The sequence below is a fragment of the Balaenoptera ricei genome, chromosome 3 (assembly GCF_028023285.1).
Source record: "Balaenoptera ricei isolate mBalRic1 chromosome 3, mBalRic1.hap2, whole genome shotgun sequence".
In the NCBI taxonomy this organism is placed as follows: Eukaryota; Metazoa; Chordata; class Mammalia; order Artiodactyla; family Balaenopteridae; genus Balaenoptera; species Balaenoptera ricei.
The window spans coordinates 89,473,514-89,501,120 of NC_082641.1; the positions used below are offsets into that span (position 1 = coordinate 89,473,514).

The window sequence follows — 27,607 nt, forward strand, 5'->3', positions numbered from 1 at the left end:
ATATTTTGAAGGCATGGTATTCTCCCTCCCCCCCCAGCTCTCTAGTTTCTGGTTGAATTTTTAGGAAGACTTAATTGCCTCTGCAGATTGACAGAGTGTCGCAAGATGTTTTAAAGTATTTCAGTGTTTGGTGATATGATAACAGTATTTATAAAAGTAGTTAATTTGGTGAGTTCTTGAGATTTATTGTAGGACATCTTTTTCATAAGGACAAAAACAAAGATTTCAGGATTTTAAGGGAAAATTTTACATATGTTAAGAGAAGACAAGGTAATTGTACTGTACATACTTCAGATTGTCCTGGCTAATTTTATAATTTTAGGTTATTGCTTTATATGCTCAATTTCTAATTAATTTCTGAAAAATGATTTATTCTAGCTATCAATGATGTAATTTTTATATGGCATCTGCCTTGAAAGTATACATCTATTAAAACTGTTTTTGCTTGTTTCTTAAGAGGATGAGAGAGAGTGGAAGTGGTAGAAAGTATGGTCAAAATTATAAAATAAACCAAAAGGATGAATGATAGGTGAATACTTTAGACTCTGTATCTGGTCATTTAGCCAAATAATCCCTGGGGTCTTTATAGTTTACTTTTTGTTATGCTTTTCTATGTATTTAAAAAATATTATATAAACTTTATTTTGATTAAGAAACATACCTAGAGACATCTGAGAACATTCGATATATGTTGAAAATTCATCCCAAAATATAGACTCTAGTAGCCCTAAGGGAACTGGTGAAAGAGGAATGGCATGAAATATTTTTTAGCTTTTTTACTCAATCACAGCAGGTAAAGTATTTCTAAATTTCTAATATTATAGAGGTGTATATCCTGCAATAATCAGTAAAAATTGCTGTCTCTTGTTTTGTTTGTGGTAGCAAGAAAGCATTGGCTACTTTAAAGCTTCTCTTTGCCCCCCCCACCCAAAATAATCTTGAATTAACAAAGCACACAAAAGTAGATTGCAGAATGTATTATTGCTGATTCACTCTAAGTGATTATGGAACCAAGGGCAAATACTTCATTAGATAAAGCTAAATCTTGTAAGTGAATTCCTGTCATAACTATATGTTTCCAGGTATAATCTAGACACCATTCGAGCTACTGTTTACTAGAATTCCAGAAATCCTCGGTTGCATGGTTTATCTATTGCATTATTTCACCCAATGAAAGGTTAGCTTTTCCTTTGTATTTAAGTTAACAGAAATAAGGTACATGAGCATCTTATGGAATTGAGCTTGAGAAATGACGACTCTTACGGCTTGCTGATGATGGGCTCTCTGTGAATGAAGGGAACAGCAATAAAGTAAGAAGACCTGTTGATGAAAAAATTGTTCCAGAATATGGCCTTGTTTCAAAGTTAAGAATACTTTAAGCCCAGTAGTAAACCATGTATTTTTTTTTAAGAATGGTTATAAAAAGTGGTAGGCAAAATACTGCTTATTTTAAAATTATAGGTCTCTACTTAATCACAAATCTGTACCATTATTCATCTTTGAAATAAGCACAGAATACTTATTGCAGACATAAAAGTTTTGAACTCCACAGTTGGCTGATAGTTCATGTAAACTTTACCATCTAACTTAGATTTTGGTCAAGTGTTAGTTTATATTTTATAAATTATTATAGATTTTTCTATCTAAGGCAAAAAAAAAGCAAGTATGATTTTGGGGGGGGATGTTAAGTGAGCAGGAACGAGTGACTAACTGGCTCTATGAGTGAGTGAGAGGGAGAGACATAGGTGGAGTGGAGGGTGGCTACCATAGGTGACTGAAGTCATACTGGCTCCGCTCACGAAGTGCCCAGAGCAGGAGGAGCAGGCAGATGGGAGCGAGTGATTGCAGTTTGGGACGTTTAAAATTTGAGGTGTCCTGAACTTTCTTGTAGAGATGATTAGCAGGCAGTTTGGGATGTCCTTCTGAAGCTGGAGATTAAGACTTGGGAGTGTCCAGTGTAATTAAAGAGGGAGTGAGAGAAAAAGAAGAAAGTAGGGTAATTTGAAAGATACAAGAACAAAGGAGTAAACAGTGCAGTGGACGGATAGATAAGGCTGAAAAGCTTTCTGTGATTTTGGCAACTTAAGAGGTCCTTAGTGAGCTCAATGAGAATTGTTTCTGTGGAGGGGGGAGGAAGGAGGTTCGGTTGCAATAGACCTAGGAGTGAAGGGGGTGAAGAAGTGAGGTTTCAGTTGAGGAAACAGTTTCAGAATATTTAAGAATAAGATGTATTTGAGATTAAGTCCAGAATGAGGGACTTTAGACGTGTTACCTCACCTCTCTGAGACTGAGTTTCCTAAAAAACAGCTGGCGATTTGAGTCTGAAACACAGGAGGCGAGGCTGTCTTGGTTATCGTAGAATCAGTGAACACTCCACAGGAGCAGGAGTTTTTTTCTGTTTGTTTTTTCACTGATAGCTCCCTAGAGCCTGCATTACCATCTGGAACATTGTAGTTGTTCAACAAACATTTGTTAAAAAATGAGAGTGATCACACAGGAAGATGGTACAGTATGAGGAAAAGGCTAAGACCAGAAGCTTGGGGAACTAGGTGGGTAGAGCAAGTAAGGCTCACAGTGGAGACTAAGGAGGGACAAGAGAGAGGAAAGAGGAGAGTCACACAAAGAAGCATTTCAGGAAAGGAGCCATCAGTAAGACACAAATGCTGAGAAGGCTTGCGTTAGTTTTCTATGCTGTGTTACCAATCACCACAAACTTAATGGCTTCAAACAGGACCTGTTTATTAGTTTACAGTTCTGTGGGTCCAGTTCTGTGTTGTCCAGGCCTGACCCAACTCTTTGCTCAGGATCTCATGATGTTAAAGTCAGCGTGTTGGCTGGGTGCATTCTCATCTGAAGCGTGGGGGTCCTCTTCAAGCTCATGTGGTTGGGGCAAAATTCAGTTCCTTGCACTTGAGGACTGAGGTCCTCGTTTGCTTGCTGGCTGACAACTGGACGCTACTTTTAGCTCGCAGAGACCACCAGAATACCTTGCTATGTAGTCCCCTCCGGCAATGGAGAATCTTCCTCACACTGAATTTCTCTTAAGCTTTAAGTCTCTGCCTTCAGGAAGAGGCCAGTCTCTTTTAAGGTCTCACCTGATTGGGTCAGGCATACTCAGAATATTCACCCTTTCTTACAGTCAGCTGTGCCACGTAACATAACCTAATCATGGGCGTGAAATCCACCATATCACCATCCTAGTGATCATGCAGGATGTGCATACGAAGGGGTGGGAATTTTAGAGGCCATCTGAGAAATCTGCCTTCCACAGAGCTCAAGCAAAATGAAAACTGAATAGAGACTAGGAGATTTGGCAATACCTTCTTCCAGGATGGTAGTAAAAACCTGGAAATACTACCCACATTTAAGGCATGCAGGTATAGTTTTACACTTAGAAACAAGTAGAAAAACACCCAATTTCTCCATAGGTCATTCTTTCTGTGACCTCTACTCTGAAACTAGAAGTAGGAGAAAAAATAATCTATTTGGATTTCACAGATGAATGTAACTAAGTTCACATAATAAAGATCAGAAAGAATCTTAGGATTTTCTACTCTTATTTGGAAGCAGTTCTAATGAACTTATTTTCATGATTTCTCAGTGTACTGTAGATTAGAAAGAGCAGATGGTAAATAGCGAGTGCAGGCGTGGGGTGGTGGAGGAGAGGGGGAGGAGTGGAATCAAGAATTGTCAGTAGCAATAAGTGATAACCCATATTTTAACACCAAGGGAGGAATCTGGGAAAAAAAAAAAAAGGCACAAAATACAGATAGAAGAAATTCCAAAACAGAGTCTTATAGTTTTGACTCAGCAAGATAAGGCCAGATTATGTTCATTTTGAACTATGTAAGAAGACAGAAATACAAATTTGATTTGTGAGGATAATCTTTTTTAAGGATATGGTCAAATGAGGCATCTCATTAGTGCCATTTAGTTTTAAAGTAAGTTATTCTTTTAAAAAGTATTAATTTCTACTCATTAAGATATGATAATTAGCTATTTGATTTTATTTTGTACATTTAAAGCCTTAAGACAATTTGTTGGTAATTTTTTGAGTCTATATATAATTCTTAGAGCGCTGAAGCTGATTTAAAAAAATTCTAGATATTAATCCTTTGGTTCTATAAATTATATTGTTGCTACCCAATCAGTGTAGGGAAGAGAACAAATGATGTGATTTAGATTACATTACAGGTTTGAGTGTAAGAATTAGTATTCTGAGTAAGAACTTCTTATTGTCCTTGCAGAAGTTATTTACCCACTCCAAACTTTGGCTTTCTAATCTATGAAGTGAGGCTAACAGGACCTGCTCTATAGTGTTATAGATGATTAAATGTACAGAAGACTGCATGGACAGGGTCCATGGTGCTTGGCACATAGTTAGTGCTCAATAAATGTTAGCTACCTTCAGTGTTAGAGTCATTTTCTAAGCATGTCAATATTTTTTCCACAGAGACTTCAAGCAGTGTATTATGACTGTCTTCTTTGACATAGCCCCTAAAACTTTAGCAATAGTGATGTTTTATTCATGTATTTGAGAATACTTAAAATCATTTGGGTTCTCACTACTTTGAGATTTAATGAATTTATAGGCACTGAATGAAGCATTTCTGACATGTGGATCCAAACTTTCCTGTATTTGTATTCAAAGGCCTCTCCCCTATCTTAGTGTTTTATCTTTAGTGAAAAAAAAAAAGATAATTGTATCTGTCTGATACAGATACAATTTCGGTCATATCTAACATTTTGCCATTTCGGGTCCCAAACGGCTGTGTGTGTGTGTGTGTGTGTGTGTGTGTGTGTGTCTGTGTGTGTGTGTCTGTGTGTGTGTGCGCACGTGTGTGTGTGTGTGAGAGTGTATCTTCATATTAGCAGCATTCCTCAGTCTTATAATTATTTGTAATTAAGATTTACTGGTCTTTTTCTGTTTTTATTACATTCCTTGAGTTATGGTATTCAAAATAGTGCATCTTTTCTGGGTGTAAATGAACAACAGTTTTATACTAAATATTATAAATTTGAATGTAGTAATTGTTTCAATGTAACATTTCTACTTTAATGTCGTTAGAGCCTTTCCTCCCCACCCCACCCTAAATTTTTGAATGAGTGACCAATGCCCAGCATTTGGTTGACTTTGTGGATGTAATCTAGACCATGTGTTACAGTGGAAAAAGGAGTTAGCTTTGTCCTCATATGTGTGTCATGAGTCAAGTCATCTTACCTACTCTGATCTCCATTTTCTCAACTGTTATGAGTGAAAATGTTGAAGTAGAAAAATCTCTAGCTTGGAAGATTCCTTCTAACACTGATTCTATATAAAACATGAAAAAAGTGTGATAGAATAAGGACTATGGACCAGTAATTTTCATACTTATTTTCAATGTTAATCTTTTTACTACATGCCCTATCTGTGTAAACTTATACTAATCAACTTATTTTTTTTTCTTAGTAGTTGGTTGCCTTTGAAATTCCTTCTTTCTTTGCTGGCACCTTATTATCGGAAACAATATTGGACCCCAAAATGTAAAAACCGCATATGCTAATTAGTGTGAAAATAGATGCTAGCAAAGCAAATAAAAAAGTTAGCCACTGTTCCAGCTACTGTACTGTAAATGAATGAAAAGCCAGAGGGAGACAGTCCTGTGACCTTGCTACTGCTGAGCTGTGCGTATTGCTGTATAGTTTCTGGAGTTATCAGGGTTCCTGTTGAGAAAAACTGTCTTTGGGACTGCAGCTATACTTCTGATAGTGGATTTGGGGGCAAGGTGTTGCTGGTCAGCAACCTAACCTTGGTCAGAGATTAGGTTCTAAAACCTGGAGTGGGAAATGAACAATAAAAAATGCGTATATGTGCATTTTAATCTCACTGTATAGAATTTATGAGAATAATGCAATTTTTAACCAGTTTTCCTGATGAATAGAATTCATATAAGGGTGATTTTGGTGGGTTTTTTTTGGATGTTTAGAATAGCTGATGATCACTTTACAAGGTAAATATTCAGTGATTCTTTGTCAGCTATGTGTTAGTTTCCTAGGACTGCTTTCACAAATTACCACAAACTTGCTGGCTTAAAAACAACATAGATTTATTCTCTCACAGTTCTAGAGGCCAGAAGTTAAAAATCAGGGTGTCTGCAGAGTTGGTTCCTTCTGGAGATTCTGAGCGAGAACAGTTCCATGTCTCCCTCGTAGCTTCTGGTGGTTGGCTACTGGCAAACCCTGGCATTTCTTGACCTGTGGACACATCACACCAATCTCTGTTTCCCTTCTTCACATTTCCTTCTCTTCTGTGTTTTTTCCTCTTCTGTTTAAGTCTTCTTATAAGGAAGCTTGTCTTTGGATTTAGGACCCACCTGGACAATCCAGGACGATCTCATTTTGAGACCCTTAATTTACTTATATCTGCAGAAATGCCTTTTCCAAGAAAGGTCACATTTACAGGTGCTGGGTGGACATATCTTTTGGGGGAGGGTGTCACATCCAACCCATTACAGCTGTGTATTATTCTCTTTAATTATCAAGAAAGTTTTCAAAAGTTGAAGCTTTGGTTGTAGGTGAGACCCTTAACTTTGAGAGAAGCCTAGTTCTTTTGGCCTTTCATTCAAATATCTTTTGAGTACCTATTCTGTGAGCCCCAGAAATATTACATAAATTAGCCCAAGGTTATGTGGGTCAAGCAGCTGTAATTAAATCCAATTTTTTAAAAAAATTAATTAATTAATTAATTTATTTATTTATTTATTTTTGGCTGTATTGGGTCTTCGTTTCTGTGCGAGGGCTTTCTCTAGTTGCGGCAAGCGGGGGCCATTCTTCATTGCGGTGCGCGGGCCTCTCACTGTCGCGGTCTCTCTTGTTGCGGAGCACAGGCTTCAGACGCGCAGGCTCAGTAGTTGTGGCTCACGGGCCTAGTTGCTCCGCGGCATGTGGGATCTTCCCAGACCAGGGCTCGTACCCGTGTCCCCTGCATTGGCAGGCAGATTCTCAACCACTGCGCCGCCAGGGAAGCCCTAAATCCAGCTTTGATACCAAATTTTTGCTTTCAATCACTCTGCTATTTTGTCTGCCTGGAGTAGTTTTTGCCAGCCCCTGGCCTCATACTTCCCAAGTACTCCTTTCCAAACCCCTCAAAAAGGAATGTTGTTTAAATTTTGGTCAGTAAGTGTCTACGAAATTGCTACGAGGATACAATAAACACAGGACTTTCTGGTCTCATGATACAGATAGAGACACTTGATTCTAGTCCTGGTTTTGACTTTAACTCAGACTTGAACCAAAAACATCATTGAACTTCAGGTGAAACAAGATTATTTTTATGGTATCTTCCAGTTCTGAAATGTTGTAACTATTTTTTAAAAGATTTTTCTCTAATTTTGCCTGTGGACATTTGGAAGTAGAATGCCTTTGCATATTATAATGTGTAACACAGAACTTTTCCTGTGTTTTGAAGATGGCAGCAGCAGCATATTTAGAGAGGGTTAACTAGTTATTGAGTGCTAGGAGCTTTGCTTAGTCCTTTCCATGCCACATTCAATCCTTACAGCAACCCTATTAGGCAGAACTATTATTATTCTTAATAGGCAGTACTATTATTATTCTCAATTTATAGAGAAGGAAATTGATGTACAGTTAGGCAACTTGATATGGATTGCAAGTAGGAGAGCTAGGATTCGAACACCCCCAGTCTGACTGTAGAATCTGTCCTCTTAACAACTGCTTATATAGCCTTTGTTGTATAGTTTCTGTAATTTAAGTGACATAATAAGGGTTGGAAAATTATGGCCCATGGGCCAAATCTGGCCTGCTGTCTATATTTGGGTGGCTTATGAGCTAAGAATTATTTTTACATTTTTAAATGGTTGAAAAAAATCAAAAGAAGGACTACTTTGTGATATATAAAATTTATATGAAATTCAGATTTCAGTGTCCATAATAAAGTTTTATTGGAACACAGGCTTCAGCCTAGTTGGGTAGGGGTGACAGACACCATGTGACCCAGGAGCCTAAAATATTTCCTGTCCAGCCCTTTACAGAAAAAAATGTGCCAGCCAATATAATATTGCTGGTAATTTGTTATTTTTATCTTTTTATTGCTTTTATGGCAAAAACATTAAGCACTTCTTTTTAGGTAATATAGTTTCTTTTTCAAAAAGGCAGATTTTAAATATAGTTTTAGATTTTTAAAAATTTATTTTTAATATTACATGCCAAAATAAACATTTGTCAGTAGTCAAGGAATGGTAATGAATGTTTAGGAAATTGTATAATTGAGAATTGTACATGAAAATACATTTGTAGGCCTATTAGTAATAGTTTGTAAATTTTCATAGACTATCATAGCAACTTCATAATGCAATGTCTAAAAGTATATTGAATATTTTCTCTATGTTTGAGGTAATTCTATGTAGTAGAATATCCCTTTTTTATCTTGATGACTTATATTTAATTATTTATATTTGAGAAGATTCACATTCTTCGTTGGTATACTTATTTACCCTTGGTATGAAGAAAGTGAAAATATTGTTTAAGTCTCAAGTGAAAATGTATTATTATTTGTGAAATGTAATAACTGTACTTGAATAGTCCAGTTAGCTAATCACGAATAGCCATCCCACACAGATTTCTCATTTAAATCTGTACCAAATGTCTTATTTAAGAGAACTGCATGTTGCATTTCTGGTGAAATTACATTCTTATATTTATCTGTCAGATGAATTTTAGTAAACTGGTACATGCCTGTTGAAGGGAGAAGTATGAAATTGTATCAGTAATAGGTCTCATCCAGACTAGCCACATGAGATTTAATCCATGTACTTGTACATTTTTTTCTCTCCTGGTTTATATAAGTATCATTAATGTAAAAGCAAAACTGGTTAAGAAAACATTGTCTTTACACTCTTATGCATTCTGGTTAGTATTAGGCCAAATGATTAACATTGTATCTGTGCAACCTACTTTGTTTCATTTATCTCTCTTCAACATGCATTTCAAAATAATGAGTTCTTTTTAATTTTTTACACCTAATATTATCTAAGTAACAATGCTTTTTGTTAAAGTTATAAGAATTTAAGGATAAACTCTATAACCAAAGTTATTTCTAGCAGATTTGAATCTTTAAAAATACAGTTTTATTTAAACTTAGTTTTTCAAGAATCTTTACCAGTCAGATGATTTAGTGTGCTTGAGTACTTTGCTGGTTGAATTGCTTTGCTAAGTATCCATTGGCTGGTATAGTTTCTGTTATACATTTTACTCGTTCACTCTTGTGTAAAAGCTTTAAAATAATGAAAAGTTTGTATAACGTGCCAGCCAGTATCTTATTTATGTATCTGGATTTTTCTTTAAAATCTTTTCCAGTAGTATGGTATTTTTGTAATTCAAATAAATGGACTTCTGAATAATAATTTTTACAAGTAAACATGAGTAAATGGTAGACCAAATATCTATATACATTAAATTGTAGAGACCCAGTTAAAATACCTTGTTCTGATACAGAGATTATTACTTTATGTAGTATCTTTGGAACTTTCTATCTCAGCAGACATTTAGAAAATATTATTGCAATGAAAGATTTTAGAGCCAATTTCTCATGTTAACCTTTGCAAAATAATCATTATAATTTATCTTTATAATAACATAGTTATTAGCTTATATCAATGCATTAGGTACTGTAGTATAAGTTTAATTGAAGCCCAAGGTGGAATAACTTATTTTAAGCCAGAAAAGTAAATATGAATTTTCTTAAGTCAGAAAAAGAACTTTGGTATACTGAATTTCATATTAGGAATTTGGACAAGTTAGGGATAAGAAAAAAACTTAAAACATCTACTTGAATTAAAACTTCCCATCCAAAGAGAGATGGGAAATTGAAGATGACCAAGGAAAAGAATTTAAAAGAGTTACAGATAACTAGGGCTAGGTTTAGTGTAGCGTCAGCCCTTGATTATCCACTTTCTAAGTTTTTTATGGAATCATTTCTCTTTGTCACATAGCTAAATATCATGGTGCTAAACGGAGATAACCCTATAAGACTCCATAGAAATACATCAGTGAACCTGAGAATATGTGTATGTTTATTTCTGGACCACCTTTAAATGCTGTTAAAGACATTACCCATGCTTCTATCTTGTTTCAGTCATTTACTAACTGTGCTTCAGTGTCCTCATCTGTAAAAAAGAGAAAATAATAGTACTTGTCTGATAAAGTTGTTTGTGAGGATTATGTGAGTTAATATATGTAAGGCCGTTTACAAAAGTTTGTTATATATTAGCTTTGATTATATTTACCTTAATCACCACCATCATTATTATTATTCCATTAATGAGTATATTTTAACTTATCTTGATTTGTTTATAATTCTTGTTTCAAAGACTTTGAATTTAAAAAATATATCCGTATAAAACAGTTAAACATTTATCCTGCCTTTCCTATATGAACTGTATTAGCAGATAATTGCTGATTAACCAAATAATTGATGAGGGAAAGCATCTTTTTATAGAAATATTCCAACTAATAAATGGGAAACACATGGTAGAATTTGAAAGAATACCACCATTTTACAATACCCCATGAATTAGTGGATGTAGACATTGATCATCAGTAGCTGCTAACATCACAAAAAGAGAGAACCAGATGTTGTCTCCTGATATTTGCCACCATGATCTCACTAAAGGTATTGAATCCAAGTGTGATCTAGCCTCTGATCCTAGCTGCCAGTTTGTAGAAAAGAGGACAGAGGACGTGTTGGACTGCCCCATGAGTATGAAATCATCAAATTCATGCTATGGAAAACTCTGAGTCAAATGGCTGGGTCTTTTTTTTTTTTTTTTTAACATCTTTATTGGAGTATAATTGCTTTACATTGTTGTGTTAGTTGCTGCTGTATAACAAAGTGAATCAGCTATACGTATACATATATCCCCATATCCCCTCCCTCTTGCGTCTCTCTCCCACCCTCCCTATCCCACCCCTCTAGCTGGTCACAAAGCACCGATCTGATCTCCCTGTGCTATGCAGCTGCTTCCCACTAGCTATCTATTTTACATTTAGTAGGGTATGTAAGTCCATGCTACTCTCTCACTTCGTCTCAGCTTACCCTTCCCCCTCCCCGTGTCCTCAAGTCCATTCTCTACGTCTGCGTCTTTATTCCTGTCCTGCCCCTAGGTTCTTCAGAACCATTTTTTTTTTTTTTTTTAGATTCCATATATATATGTTAGCATACGATATTTGTTTTCCTCTTTCTGACTTACTTCACTCTGTATGACAGACCCTAGGTCCATCCAAAATGGCTGGGTCTTTAAACAGCTGAATTGTAAGGAAAATATAGGGATGGAGAGGGAACTTATTGATTAAAAGATGCTTAAAGATACATTAAATAAAATTTTAAAAATGTTCAAAACTAAAAGTATAGTGTCTAGGGATGCACACTAAAAACTAAAAATAAAACTAAAAATAATGCAAGTGAGTGATTTACTGTGGAAGGCATGATAGTGGTAACTTTGGAGGAAAGGATATAGGTGGTTGTGACTGGGACCTGTCTGTCACCTGGAGGCCTTCTGCAGTATTTGGCAAAGTTCTATTTCTTGAACTGGGTGGTGATTACGAGGACATTCACCCTAATTTATATATTTCTTGTGTTTGATTTTCTGAATCAGTTTTTGTAATGATAAAAAAGCTAAGATACTTTAACTATTCTAATTAAAATATTTGGCAACAGTCTCTCCTCTGTCCACCAAATCTAACTTATGGAGTAAAATTGATTTGGAAAATGTATTCGTTGATTCACCAAACTTTATGTATATGTGTTAGTACGTGTTGTGCATATGTATACTCCACTGTGTGTGTGTGTATACTTTATGACAGGCACTGTTCTGATGATCTATTGCTATGTAACAGATCACTGCAAAACTTAAAGGCATAAAACAACCAGTTATTTCATTTGCTCATGAATCTCTGTTTGGGAAGAGTTCAGTGTGGAAGGCTTATCTCTGTTCCACGTGCCATAAACTGTAACAGTTGGACTAGAGGCATTAGGATCCACTTCCTAAGTGGTTCACTCACATGACTTGCAGTTGGGGTGCTGCTGGCTGCAAGTTCAACTGAGCTCTGTTTACCTTCTTGTAGATCTGTCTCTGGGTTGCTTGATGTTTGTTACAGCTTGAGGTGGCTAGGTTCAAGAGTATATGTTCTAAGAAAACCAGAAGGAAGCTGATTGTATGACCTAGCCTCAGAAGTCATGTAGTGTCCCTTTCACGATTGTCACATACTCGCCCAAAATCAAGTGGAGAGAACATATGCCCCACTTCTCAGTGAAAGAAGAGTTAGAGTTTTTATGGTAAGAAGGGCACGTGTGATGGAGATATTGTTGAGGCCATTTTGGAAAGTACAATATGCCACACGCACTGTCTCAGCTTTGTATACAAAGCTGAATGAGATAAAGTCCTTGTCCGCAAGGAGCTCACAGTTGAGTGAAGTTAACAGATAATTATAACAAGAATGTGACGAGAGTAAAGTTTGGGTACTGTCAGAGAACATAAAAAGAATACTCTTGATTTAGAGTGCCAGATCTCGGGGTAAAAGTCTGCTTTGGGCCTGAAGAAGGAATAAGAGGTGGACAGGCCAAAAAAAAAAGAAAAATTTTGGAGTAGTATTTCAGGAAAAGGAAGAAGCATCATGTATCACTTAGGTAAAAGAAAATATGGTGCATTCCAAATCTTCAGTATTTATATATGACCATATTATAGGTATGAAAAGTTAAGTGGAGAAAGATGAGATTGAATAAGTATGTAGGAGCTATATTATGGAAAAACCTTTTTGTGTGAATTGGGATTTTATTGTGAACTCAGTGGGGGAGCCATTCAAGATAGTAAGCAGCAGAGTGAAATGGTCTGATTTACCTTTTTACAAAGATCACTCGGGGCTTTGTAGAGAACAGGAGCAAAGAACAATCCAGGGCAGTAATGCTGGTGCCTGAACTGAAGTCACATCAGGAAGTACTGAAAGAAAGGGGCTGATTTTAGAGATATTTTACAAACTTTTGAATTTGGTGACTGATTGGATATGGATATGAGGGAGAAGGAATACCAAGATTGACCTCCAGATTTCTGCCTTCGGAATTCTGTAGTTGTCGGCGCTAGCCACAAAAGAAAGGCTCATAGGAATAGAAGCAGATTGGACTGGGGGAAGGATGATGAGTTCTAGTTGGAGGTCTGGCCTAGAGATGTAGCTTTTGGGCATCATCAGCATGCAGATGATAATTGAAGTGATAGAGATAAATGTGTTTGATTTTGCGGGGGGGCAAGAGAGGAGGGCCAAGGATGGTAATGTTGGGTGACCGACATTTAAGGGGCAGGCAAAGAAAAAGGATGTTGTAAGGGAGAAAGAGGTGGAACAACCAGACAGATAGGAGGAAAGCCAAGAGGCAGTGATGTTACTGAAGCCTCGGGAAAAGAGGGGAGTCGTCAACAGGGAAACATTCTGTGGAAAGTCAAATAAAGTACCCAGTGGGTTTGGCAACATTGAGGTCATGTGGGAGAGCAAATTAAAATTTCAGTGACACGAGAAGCAAGTGGCTAACAAGGAATAAGCAGAGACGGTTATATAGTTGATTTTTTTTTTTTTTTCTATCAACACTTTCAGGTAGCTAAGTTTCAGAGGGAAGGAAAAGTTAGGATAATGATCTGTGGAAAATAAAGTATATTTTAGTTGGACTGCTATCCCAATGTTGAGATTGATCATTGTGGGTGTCATTGTTCTTTCATCCATTGATAGAGTACTTCCTAATTATCTGCTGTTCTTGTATAATCTTCCTCCATTAACTCATCTGCTTTATTTTATCACATGAAGCAGAAAGAAAGTAGGCTAAGGTACTTATGATAATGCTTTCATATTGTATCTGGTGGGTTTTTTTTTTTTGAGTGTTTGTTTTTGTTTTATTTTTCAATGAGAGGAAAATTCCAGACTCCTTTTTAAAATAAAAAAAAATTTTTTTTTTGGTGAGATAATCTTTTTTCTTTATCCTTTGATAAAGAGGATTATTGTTTAATTAAGATTCATCCTTTATTGAATTGCTGTTTCTCCTGGTACTATTTCAAATGAAAATATTATGTATCTGTCAGTCAGTTCTATAGATATTATACTACAATTTGAGTAGTACCGGTAAAAGATTAAGTTTTTACTTGGAATAAAGTATAGCTGTGCAAAGGTATTCTGAATTAGAAATATTACAAACTAATCATATAGTTTCAATGACTTCTATGTCCAAGGAAATCATTGATATTTTTGTCTTATATTGAAGATTAGAAAAAGTAATACCTGTCTTCTTTCAGCTTCATATCCATTAGAGATAAAGTTCTTTATGCTCTTCGAATTTTAAATGTGAATTGTGAGCTTATCGTGACTTAAGGGGGGGTGAAATGCTTTCTGAGGCGTGAATTTTGTCTTCTGAGAAACTCTGAATATGGCTAGATAGTGTTTTGAGGCTCTGGAAAAATTTTTGCTATGTCTAAGGCCATGAAAGTATGATTAGAATCAAATGCCCTACACCTATATAGAATTATTCTAATTCTCTTGGGTATGTAAAAACAAAACAAAACAAAATAACTGCTGAGCTTGCTATGTACCTTTGAGCATAGCTATTTGTGTTAAGTAGACCTAGATTGGCTCTAAACCACTTCCTCTTTTCCTTACCCATCCTGAGAAGTTGTGAATCCATCTGATTGCTACTAGACATTACAAATATTTGTATCAGCTTTCCTTCCCCTTTATAAGAAAATTTTCTCTGTATAAACTTTTCTGAATCTCAGGTAAAACACATTGCAGCCACTTGTAAGGTAGGAAGTTAATGCTTGGCAAGGAGAAAATATTTCCAATGTGTATCTTGAAACGAGAGTTAGCTTGCCTAAGGAATGAAGACAGTGAAGAACAATCATGGTGCCTTTAAAAGCTGTGCTTTCTAAAATGTGTAGGTCATGCAAACCTAGGGAAGTTTAGTCAAGACATTTGACATTCCCTTTGGCCATTATTTAAATAAAATATAGCCTCTCAATTTTTAGGGCTGCCACTCCAACTAAACAAATCACTTCTTAACTCTAGTTATATATTGAAATAGAAAGTATATAATCAAAGTCAAAAAGAATGTTGTGGGATGAAAAATTCATCAGGAATAAAAATTTAAACACCATTTATAACCTTTCAGTTACTTTTATTAGAATCTTCATGAAATTTTGCTCTGAGTGAGGTAACTACAGGAAACCTTCCTGGAGAGGCCTTATTTTGAGGGTTCAGTCATCTCTGTGCTCAGAGAGCTATATAGAGTTTTTACCTCAAACTGATGGATGAAAATACGATTAGTGTTTCTGGGCTATACTTTCTTTGTTATTATATTTTCTGTGTGCATTTACGATAGGTATAAATTAAGGTTTCCTCTATAAGGACAGAGATAGACAACGCTAGTTATAAAATCTCTGGAGAACTCAGTAGGAACAAGGGGATTTAGGGGATGTTCAAATTCTCATATCTCTAAACTTTTTCTCCCATGTAATAATTTTGCTTAATAAAAAATACAATTTTAAATATTTGGAATTATTGTACTATTATTGTACCTTTAATAATTTTGTGAAACCATTGATATGGTTACTTGATGAATACCCACTCTAAATTTTCAGCTGAAAAATTGTAGTTTGGACGATGACACCTAATCAAAGTTCTTCCTGATAGTAAGTATGATATTTGGAGTTACATATTGACTGTTCTAGGCCAGTATGCTCTTCATCACTTATTGATTCTGCTCTGCTTATTGCCTAGTGATGAAATAGTGAATGAATTTCTGAAAATACCAGTATATGCAATGGATGCTTTATTAATTTAAACAGATTAGTGCCTATTGTATAGGAATAGAGACTTGGTCCTGAGATTTCTAGCTCACATAGATAACTCTTTTAGGGATTTTTCTTTTTTTTGTAAAGAGCAAGCAGCAGCTGGAGCAGGATGTGTGGTAAAGGGAAAGGTTCATCCTTTCTTCTCTTCATTTCTCTCTCCCACCTCCTTTCTCTTACTACCTCTTCTCCTTGTTTTCCTATGAGAGCAACTTAAATATAAAAGCTGATGGGACAGTACATCAAAGAGAAATCTATTAGGTTTTTTTAAGGTGTAAAGTCCTTGGGAGGACAGGAAGGGATGAGGTACAAGTAGAGTGGTCACCCTTCGTGGGAGAGAGACAGCTTCATGTTTCCGAATGGGGAAGAGGTTAGAATGGGAAGAGAAGGAATGGATTTGTAGGTTTGAAAAGGGAAGTTGAAGGAGTTGCTGGCTTGTAGCTTCCTTCTAAAGAAGCTGTAGAGGGTAGAACAAGGTGGTTTTAGACACAAGAAAAGTAAGAAAGGTTTGAAATGGTTGACAACGGCAGTGGGAGAGTTAAGAAGTGAGTTGGCCAGAGAAATTTCATAGTATGTCAGATATTTAGGGCTCTTTTGAAGTAATAATCATGTGCTTCTCCCCATCAGTGGTGAGTTGCTGAATGCAGAAAGTTGAATTGATCCACCATTAGGGTTTGCTGCCTGGGGACAACTAAGAGACAGGAGAGCAAGGGAATTTAGAATATTGGCAAAAGTGTCAGTGAAATGATGTGTCATGGCATCTCAGTTAGAAAAAGAAGAGAAGAAATGAGAAGGTGATTGATTGGGAGAGATTAGGAGACTCAGAGCCTTAGGGTTTCAGTGACGTTGGAAAATGATTATAGTGGAACTGGTGAAAGCAAACCAGTGGGGTAGGTGCTTGTGGCCAGAAAGAGAGGAGCTGGAATTAGTTAATTTGGAGCTGTTACATGTGAAGATAATGTCCAAGAAAAAGCCATGACTGATGTAAAGTGGAGGAGAATGTTTTCCCTCCTACTGCCTCATAATGAAAGCCTCATGACAGCATTTCTTGAAGTGAATTTTGCAGAATAATATTTCTTCCAAAAAAAGAGTGCATGTACTAATGCATTATTGAGGCTCTGAGACATGTTGCATTTAAGAAATCTGTTTAAATTTGTTTAACTGAGCAGTTCTAAAATCTGTGGAATTACTGAACCTTTTGTAGTATAACATCTATTAATAACCATCTAAACTAGGGTTTTCACCAACATGTTGAGCAGTTATTTTCTGTGTCATGTGCTGAAACTGTTAAATTAATGGGAATAAGTAAGAGTAATCATCACAACATAGTAAGTGTTTATTTTGCAGATAATTGTTACATTTATGTTAATGTATTTCAATATTAAAATATTTATTTTCCTGTTGAAAGTAAATATGTGTCCAAAACATTAAAAATGTTAGTGCATTATTTTGTTAGTGACAATTGTGATATTTGTAATCGTTTATTAGAAATCTTCAATTACTCATGGATATTCTAGGAAGGCCTGCTGTATTCATTCTATGTAGCAGTCAAGTAAGGCAGATTAGTTAAAGCAAAAAAGAGAGTTTATCCACTCACATAACTGGATATATCCAGAAATTCAAACCATGTCATCAAGAATTTGTCTGTCTTCATTTCTCACCTTTTATCTATTAACTTCATTCTCAGGCAGGCGGTACCAGCAATCCCATAGTGTGGAAGTTTCTCTTAGAAAGGGGTTGAGAGTGAGACAAATGCTTAGAACCTAACTGACTTCTTTCTAAAACAGGTTTCCCAGTTGGATTTTATTTGCTGATAATGGAAGCGTAACATTATAAGCGCCACATTCCTTTCTTTAAAATTTATTCTTTTTTGTTATTTTAGTCATGATTTTCTTTTGGGTCCTGCAGTTTCTGATTCCATTCTAATAAAGTCTCGACTGAGGCCTTGAAACTTGAAATGTTCTCAGTTATTAGTTCCAGTAACAAAAGGAGCTCTGAACAGATAAGAGGATTATTGATACACGTGCAGTATGAAAATATCAAACAGTAAAACCGTTCATGAAACTTCTTAGATAAAGTTGGAAACTTAAAATGTTTACAGAAATGAAATATGTACATAGTAGTCTTTATAGTGTCCTTGTGAGGTCCTCTGCAGAAAATATAAAACCAATAAACTTTATCTCCCCTAACCCCCAAGAGCAATCAACAAAAGAAAACAAACAAACAAAAAAACCAAAAAACAAGAAAACCAAAACAGAATAACAATCAAAATTTTTGAGTTGTCTGGAGTTTAACCCTTTAAATAATCTTATGAGGAACATAGTCTTTAAAGGCCTGTTGTGATAATTGACTGCTTTAGAAAATGGTAGTTAAATTAAAGTCTGTAACTTTTGATAAATTAATGGCTTCTTTGTCATACTGAAGACCCTTAACTTGTGTCTTTTTATTTTCTTGGTTTGTGAATAAAGGTAAATAAAATTATGACTGGTAGGTTACTTGTCTTAATAAAACACATATGAATGCTGCATCCTGTTTGGATATAGAAAGTCACAAGAGACGTTCATTCTTACCTCATAACCAAAATAAGGAGGATAAGGTACAAAATAATAGTTAAAAAAAATACTCATCAGGGATCTGAGGACAGAAAGAAACCTAAATGAACCAAAGTCCAGAAAGTGGCAAGCCTTTCATAGGAAACGAAAACAAAACCCAAAAACAAACAAACAAAAAACCTGTGACTACTTCCATCCTTGGTGGAACTGAGTGATAGGAGGAAACTTCCATCAAAGGGAATAAGGAGAAGTCAACTCAACAAGTTTTTAACAAACTTGTAAGAACAGTGTGTAGGCTGGTGTGGCAGATTAGAATCTGGAGGAGCCCTCCCCACAGTGAGGCAGCGTCCACTCACCAGCATTTACTCAAGGGTCTTCCACAAGTGGAGCAGAGAATCAGAGAAGGAGACTTGAGAAAGATACTCCAAATGAAGTTCTCCCCACACCAAAAAGGTGGTACACTGTTGTTGGGGGTGTGGGTGGTGTTTGAGGCTTTTGGACAGGAGGACTGAGCACTCTGGATTTTCACCAACAGAGGAAAATACGAAATCCCTCCCAAGTTGATTCTCTTCAGGGAATTCTGGGTCTTCACAGAGTACAGGGCAATGGCTTTCCAAAGGCTAGGAAGGAGGGTAGAAAGTTATCTTAGATATATAAAGTAGTGGGTGAGCCTGGAGAGTAAAGAGAACTCCCTAGTGCCCCCCTATCCCACACTCCCCCCCAAAAAAGAGGGTGCTGGAATCTTGCCAGGGCTCAGATTCCATTCCTAGCTGAAGAAAAACTCTTGATCTAGCCCAAAATATTTGAAGCTGGTGGTGAACTAATTCAAACCAGAGCAGCAACAGAGGCCAGGCCCAACTTATTAACTACAGCCCCAATTCTAGCAGCCTGACAGAAAAAAGGAGTATGTGTGCCTCTTTCTTGAGGTAAATATTATTGAATTCAGATTCTACTGTTTTTTTTATACAAACCATCTGGCACACAATCAAAGATTATATGGCCCACTAAAAAGTAAGAAATGTGACCCACAGCTAAGAAAATAAGCAGACTCAGATATGGCCCAGGTATTGGAATTATCAGACAATGTCTTTAATGTAGCTTTTACAAAAATACTAAGGGATCTAATAGAAAAGATAGACAATGTATATGAAAAGATGGAGAAGTTCAGCAGCAATGTGGATGCTACAAAAAATAGAAATTCTAGAATGAAAAATATAATATCAGTGCTGAGCAATTCATTAGATGGACTTGTCAGTAGACTGGACACAGAGAGGAAAATTATAGTGAGCTTTGAAGACAGGTTGACAAAGTATTCACAATGAAGCAAAAAGAGAAAAATAGGTAATAGAGTGTTTGAGATCATGGGGTAATATCAAAAGGGCTAACATACATGTAATTAGAATCTAAGGAAGAAAGGAGAGAGGGAGGTGGGAGTAGAAACATATTTGAAGAGACATGGTTAAGTGTTTTCCAACATTTTCAACCCACAAGTCCAGGAAATTTAACAGATCCCAAGCAGGATAATTAAAAGAAAAAAAATAACATGTACTTATTTCCTAGTTGATTATAAAAGCAGTGAGAGAAAAAAGAAACATTATGTATAGGGGAATAATGACATGAATTTTAGCTGACTTCCTACCAGAAGCAATGGAGACCAGAAGACAAAGTGCTGGAAGAAAAAACAAAGCCATCGACTTTTAATTCTATATCCTGTGAAAATATCCATAAAAAAAATAAATGCAAGCAGCACTTTACAACCACTGGGATGATGATAATCAGAAAAACAGAAATAATAAGTGTTGGTGAGGATGTGGAGAAGTTAGAAGCCACATCCGTTGCTGGTGGGAATGTAAAATGGGTCAGCCACTGTGAAAGAACAGTTTGGCTGTTCCTCAAAAAGGTAAACATAGAATTACAATATGACCCAGCAATTCCACTCCCAGATAAATCCCTGAAAGAGTTGAAAACAGATACCCAAGTACATGTGTATGAGTGTTTATAGCAGCCCTATTCACAATAGCCAAAAGATGGAAGCAGCCCAAATGTCCTTGTCAATATTAGTAAAACCCAAATAATAATAATAATAGCTAATATTATAAGCATTCATTATGGTAAGGAAGAGAGGGAGGAGAAAAGAAGGGAAAATGGGAGGCAGAGAGGGAAGAGGGAGGAGAGATAAGGAAGCTGCTGTGAGAAAGACATGTTCAGCATACACAGGTAATGGCAAAGGGATTATTTTGATCTGTTCAAAATAGTGTATTAAGTAGAATAACGAGCTTGGGAATAATGAATAATAATGATGAATAATGAATAATTTGTTAAATAGAATAATGAGCTTCGTGAGGGTATGGCTGAAACTGGTAAAGTGCCTTGATTACTAGACATAGGGACCTCTAATGAAATACTTTCATTCTCATCATAATGTATTCTTTTTTTTTTAAATCTTTTTGTTTGTTTGTTTGTTTATTTATTTATGGCTGTGTTGGGTCTTCGTTTCTGTGCGAGGGCTTTCTCTAGTTGCGGCGAGCGGGGGCCACTCTTCATCACGGTGCGCGGGCCTCTCACTGTCGCGGCCTCTCTTGTTGCGGAGCACAAGCTCCAGACGCGCAGGCTCCGTAGTTGTGGCTCACGGGCCTAGTTGCTCCGCGGCATGTGGGATCTTCCCAGACCAGGGCTCGAACCCGTGTCCCCTGCATTGGCAGGCAGATTCTCAACCACTGCGCCACCAGGGAAGCCCCCATAATGTATTCTTTGTTTTATAATTTATTAGTTTAAGCAAAGAAGATAAATGTACTGCCCTATTATTATGTCCCTTAATTGTTTTAAAAGCAGAATTTCAGTTAAGATGTCTTGATAATTTAACTCATAGTACTGTAAGTTTTAAAAAAAACTGAAATGCACAGTTGCTCACTGAGCAAAATCTATCAGTACTTAAATTGTTGAGTCAGTGAGGTGCTGAAAAGGAAACTGGTTGGTGTACATCTTGCACTACTGGATACTTTATTAAAAGAATTATAATACGTTTTTGCTCATACATTTGAGAAAATCTCCATGGAACATGAATTATACTTCGGTATTGAACAGGGAGGGAGCTGATTATAGCCTGGGGCTTGGGATTTATGTCCCTGGAGAAATCATTTAAGAAGTTACAGAGTCAAGAAAGCAGGAAGAATGATAGAAAGCTTTACAACCTAGGTTTCGTTGAACTCCATTCTGTTATACTATAAATTTCCTTAGCATTGTTATTTTAAGACAAAATCTTAATCATTCAAATGTTCCTTTTGCACATTTAGTTTCCAATTTCATTATTTCAAAATATGAAAATGCTTGACTTAGCAAGGGGGCTTTCTTTTCATAAATGTTCTTAATATGCAAGCATCAAAGAAAAAAAGACAGCATGACAAACTAGGTTACTAGTCAGTGAATACTTCTAAAATGATTTCTCTTCAGTCAGAACCCAATTGCTAAAATAAATCCTTTAGAAACTGTTTTATACTTAAATTGTATACCGTGATGGGATGGGAATAGAAACTGTGTATCCTTCATTCTCTCCAGCAAATCAATATCTGCAAAAGACTAAGTTATTTGTTTATTTATAAATGCATTCCTTTTATGAAGGACATATTGATATTTGAAGTATTTCATTTATGTTATAGAGTTATCAACAGTTTAGAATTTTTTTCAGGAGACAATCTTCTCTAGCGTTATAATTTCCCTGTAGTTACCTCTCACAAAATCCCTCCAAATTTCATGGCTGCTTTGCATAAGTAGTCCCAAAGATATTTGGCACTCAGCCTGGAGTTTGAGCATGAATGTTATCTTTTTCTTGAATCTTATTGCCTACTGGCTTGAATAAGTCTCTGACTGTTCCTACAGGGCCAAATAATCACTTTCATTGTTCCTTCTAAGAATGTTATTAGGTTGAGTTTATTTACGGAAGTCTGTAAGAAATAATATATGATTATTGCTTCAACAAGCTATTATTAACAAAAAAGTGTTCCATTGTTACCTTTCACTCTCCTTAGTTCATCCTTCCATTGGGGAACAAGTTCTGAGGGCACCCTCAGGCAGGATATAACTAATTGTCCTAAGGGGAGTAACTCTGGTTGCCAGCCTGATGCAGTGGAGCTCTTCTGTGAAAGTTTCATCAATGATCAATGCAATGCACATGATTGGGGAGTTGAACAATGGTCACGAATTTTTTGAGATGAAGATTTTTATCTAGTCCAGTGTCCTCCTGTTTACTGATATGGAAACTTAAGAGCCAGAATAGTTAAGTGATTTGCCCAGACTTAAACTCTTTTTCCCTTCTGACATCAAGAACCTTATTGTTTCTACCTTAGTGCCTCCTTTAAGAGCCTTGCTTTGAGAACTGTTCTGTGCTTTTTGGTTAAAGTTGTTCATTTGTAATTTACCATGGCATCTAAATAGACTGTCATTTGGAAGAGCTGGGGTGTTTGGGATTTTTTAAAAATCTATTTCTAGTGCTTGAGAAATCTTCTGAAATAAAAACATTTGGGAAGGCGAAAACTGTTAAAAAGGTATAGCCAAGATGTGGAGAATGGAAGAGTGGGGAGTAAGGCATATACAGCAGTTGTTTTGTAATTAAATTTATGAAGAATATGTCACAACTACAGTACCATCTGAAATTTTCTGTTAGACTGGTTCCTTCTAGTTTGTGTCTTTTTTTTTTCCTCTGAGCGCTAGTATTTGGTTTTCTGTGTGTTTCCTTAGCATTTCTTGTTTTCTGTCATCTCATGAATTTCTGTTTCTTTCTTATTTTTCCCCAAATCATGACATTTATTGAGGGACCAGGAAAATAAAATGCTATAGAGTTCATATGCGTTTGGTTATTTTTAATTCTTAATGTTAGGAAGCTTACATTTTATTTACTTGGAAGACAGAGTGGATGGACATAAGCTGTGGATAAATACCTAAATACCTAGCATAACTGTGTATATACTAGATAGTTTACTACTGCTGAAGGCTTCTTTCTTAATCTCTCCAGGAAAGAAAGGAGAGGCTATCCAAATTTGAGTCTATTCGTCATTCAATTGCTGGAATCATTAGGTCTCCAAAGTCTGCACTGGGCTCTTCAACAGTAAGTAGGATGAACTCTGTGTGCTACTGAAAATAGTCATTGTCTACCTTCTTTCTGATATACCAATGAATATAATATGTAAACTTGTATTTATGAATGGAAAGGTAAGTACACAATTTAACTTTTTGTGGGCATATGAGTCTGTGTATATATGTGTATATTAAAACCCCTAGTAACAGTGATGTAGGCAGGAAAGAAAGAAACTTGTATTGTAGATTTTCTGTACTACATATAAGTAGTTACAGGGAGTATTTTATGTACTTTGGGGCTTTATTAGAAGAAAAATATAAACAAATTTCTTTTACAGTGAAACATGTTTTTATAATAGGGATTATTGTATATGTATTTTTAAAATGTATCAGTTTATATGTGTGTTCATACCTTTGAGAACATTTCAATTAGATAATTGAAGTCCGTTTGAAATTTGGGCTAGGCACATCACAGTAATGCATAGAATATTAATTACCCCTAGTAATAGCAGCTATAGGCAAGCAAGATAAAATATATTCTTATCTCATTTATATATAAAATTACAAAGTATTTTTCTTCCTTCATGACCTATAAAACTAAATTATCAAACTTTTTATTCTAGCCATGCCTCATTCACAGTAGAGCCTTATAATAATATTTTATTGAATGATGGTTAAAACAATATTCAGTACAAATTAATTACATGCTTTTCCCCCCATCTTGTGAAGTTTCTACAGAATAATATCTTAATATCATTTCTTATTCTTTAAAAGTTCAGCTAAGACAATGTGACCTCCTCTTATTTAGAAAAAAAAAGTGTTTCCTAACCTTAGATTAGTTAAATGTCCATTCACATTTTGGATTTATTTGCTCTAATTCCTTTTTAATATAAAACACATGTTCCCATATTTATTCCACTCAGGCAACAATCTTTTATGTACAATTGCGGCAAAGCGTCAAGTATTTTAATTAACAAAAAAGCAGAAAATTATATTTTTGTATAAAAGAGATAGATTTTAACCTTTGATGCTGCCACTGTCACTTCCAATATGCTGAAGTGTTCTATGGGAGTAGAACTAATGCAGACCATCTCATGTGGCATTAAATAGCAAGTGAAAATAAAAATAATTATGGGCAAGGGCTACATGATAGAGTAAGTCTCTTTCAAATCTTATCTCCTACTTTTGTTTTCTTAAATTTACAACTTTACAGATAAATAGAAGTTCATAGGACTTGGTTTATTATGATCTGACAGTCAAAATAAAGTATAGGAGACTTGATTAAGAGTTTATAAGAAGTTTCAGAGACTCTATGAAGAGAGTCTTTTGATAACTTTTATTAGAAGAAAAAAGAAAAACAGTTCTTAAAAGGAAATATTTAAAAACAGTTTTTTAAAAAAGAAAAACAAATGTAGTTCTTGAAAAGAAATGTTCAAACACCTCAGTGAACCGTTTATAAAATTATTTAACATTAAAATGAGTCAGTGAAACACAGGGCATAATTAAGTTGTCATTAACTCACCTTTATTTCACTTAGGTCAGAGGTCTTTGTGCCAGCACCTAATAGCTGATTTGTGAAAGGTGTCCCCCACCATTTTTTCTTCCTGTGTGCTGTTAAAGATCAAGCTTGACTTGAGTAAAATGTCTGAAATACTTGAGAGCCAAGGCTCATTATAAACTCAAGGTTTCCTTTAGTTTTATTCTTAGATGGAAATGTAGGAGAGTGGAATTTAGAGCTTAAAAAGTTTAGCTAGTGACAGAAAAATAAGAATTCTATGATTGTGGGAATGGGGTACAATTTCCCATGTTTGTTTTTTTCCCTACAACTTGGGCTGCCTGAGAACCTTGTGCCCTCAAGACAGGTGCCTAGGAGTGCGCAGTGGCTCTGAGACTTCATGCTGCCTACATTACTTTGAAGTTCATTGTTATGGAAAGTTCAGCTTTTGGCTCTAGGCAGAGCCTGTTTTGATAAATCAGGGTTGATCCGAGGACGAGAGAGATTTTTTCTTTCAAGACACGCTGATTTACATCTAAAATTAAAAAAACCCTATTTGTTCATTAAGATGAAGTTGTACAGGGTTGGCACTCCTAAAAGTGTGTCAGGTATAGTATGTACAATCTTCATAATTAATTGGTATAAACCGTAACTTTTTAAATATCTGAAAGTATTTACATATTGTTTTCTCAACTTAAAAGTAAAATTATTATAAGTAATTTTACTTAATAAAATTCTTAAGTAATTTTACTGAAGAATAAAATTACTTTATTCTTCAGTAAAATTACTAAATTGACAGTGATTGATATAGGTTAAAATTTGGTGTTTACAAACTGCTTTTACCTGAAATGAAGTGCCTTTCCCACAAAACATGTGCCTCATTCAGATATACATTTTTAATAAATTTATCAACATCTTGAAGCTATGAAATGCCCATTTCATTTAAGAATATGTTTCCTCTGTAACTGAGAATTCTAGGGAACAGTCACTTCCTCCCCCAGTTGATCACATTTTTATCTTCATGATTATGGCAATCATTATCTCCATCAGTTAAGTGCCCTTTGATATTGCCTGATTTATTCAGAAATCTCATGAACTAAAAAGATTGAGATAGTCTGTAGTTTATGACGCTGTGGTACACTATGAATAAAGGTACAGAACTATTTCTGTAAGGTGTTAGATATCCTATTTATTTGAAGATTTTCCCCTCGACTACAGAGGTAACTGAGGTTTTAAGTCTTACTGCGAATGTGAAGGTTTCAAGTATTAAGTATGATAATCTAAGATGGATAAAATTTAGAGGCTCCTTAATTGTAATTTAAAATTTTTTTCTGACATAATTTAGTATTTTTTGGAGTATTCTAGTTTGGTAAAGGTAACATAGAGGAAGGAAAATTTTTAATTGCTATAAATGATTTTTTTCTTCATAAAAAACATTTTTTAAAAACCCTGCAAAATGGCAGACTTACGCCTATTTAAATTATTTTATTGTGATATACTTCACGCAACACAAAAATCAGCATTTCAAAGTGTACACACAGTGGTTTTAGTATATTCATTATGTTGTGCAACCATCACCACTATAGAATTCCTGAACCTTTCAATCTCCGCAATAAGCAGCTGCATTTCTGTTAGCAATTAGTCTTAATTCCCCCCCTTTTCAATTTTCTGGTAATCACTCATCTATTTTTGATCCCTATGGATTTGCCTATTCTGGACATTTCACATAAAAAGAGTCACACAATATGTGACCTTTTTTGTCTAGTTTCTTTCAACTTAGTGTAATGTTTTCAAGGTTCATCCATGTTGTAGCATGTATCAGTACTTCATTCCTTTTTATGACTGAATAATGTTCCCTTGTATGGATTTATCATATATTGTTTATCCATTCATCAGCTGATGGACATTTGGGTTGTTCCACCTTTGGCTATTATGAATAATGCTGCAATGAACATTCACATGCAAGTTTTTAAGTGAATGTATGTTCAGTTCTTTCAGTTATATACCAAGGAATTGCTGGGTCGTGTGGTAATTCTACGTTTAAGTTTTTGAGGAACTGCCAAACTGTTTTCCACAGTGGTTGCAACATTTTGCATTCCCACCAGCAATGTATATAATGCATGAGTCTTCCAATTTCTCTACAGTCTCAACACTTGTTATTTTTTCCTTTTTTAAAAATTGTAGGCATCCTAGTAAATATGAAGTGGTATCTCATTGTAGTTTTATTTGCATTTTCCTGATGACTAATGATGTTGAGCATCTTTTAATGTGATTATTGGTCACTTGCGTATGTTCTTCAGAGATGTGACTATTCATATCCTTTGCACACGTTTTAATTGGTGGGTTTTTTTCATTGTTGAGTTATGAGTTCTTTATATATTCAGGATACAAGCCCCTTATCAAATATATAATTTGAAAAAAATTTTTCTCATTTTGTGAATTGTCTTTTCACTTTCTTGGTAATGTTCTTTGACACACAAAAGTTTTAAATTTTGACAAAGTCCAATTTATCTAATTTTCTTTCATTTCACATGCTTTTGGTGTTGTATCTAAAAAACCATTGACTAATGCAAGGTCATGCCAATTTTCACCTGTGTTTCCTTCTACAGTTTTATAGT

General features: G+C 35.5%; 1 protein-coding gene across 7 annotated transcripts in view; it reads left to right on the forward strand.

The window, feature by feature from the left end:
- FER (FER tyrosine kinase) overlaps positions 1-27,607 on the forward strand; it is a 462,877-nt gene that overhangs the window by 194,087 nt on the left and 241,183 nt on the right. For all 7 annotated transcript variants that reach the window (XM_059916864.1, XM_059916866.1, XM_059916867.1 and 4 more), the window contains one exon: positions 23,433-23,525. In XM_059916864.1, the coding sequence (XP_059772847.1) occupies positions 23,433-23,525 (93 nt within the window). The remainder of the gene's footprint in view (positions 1-23,432; positions 23,526-27,607) is intronic.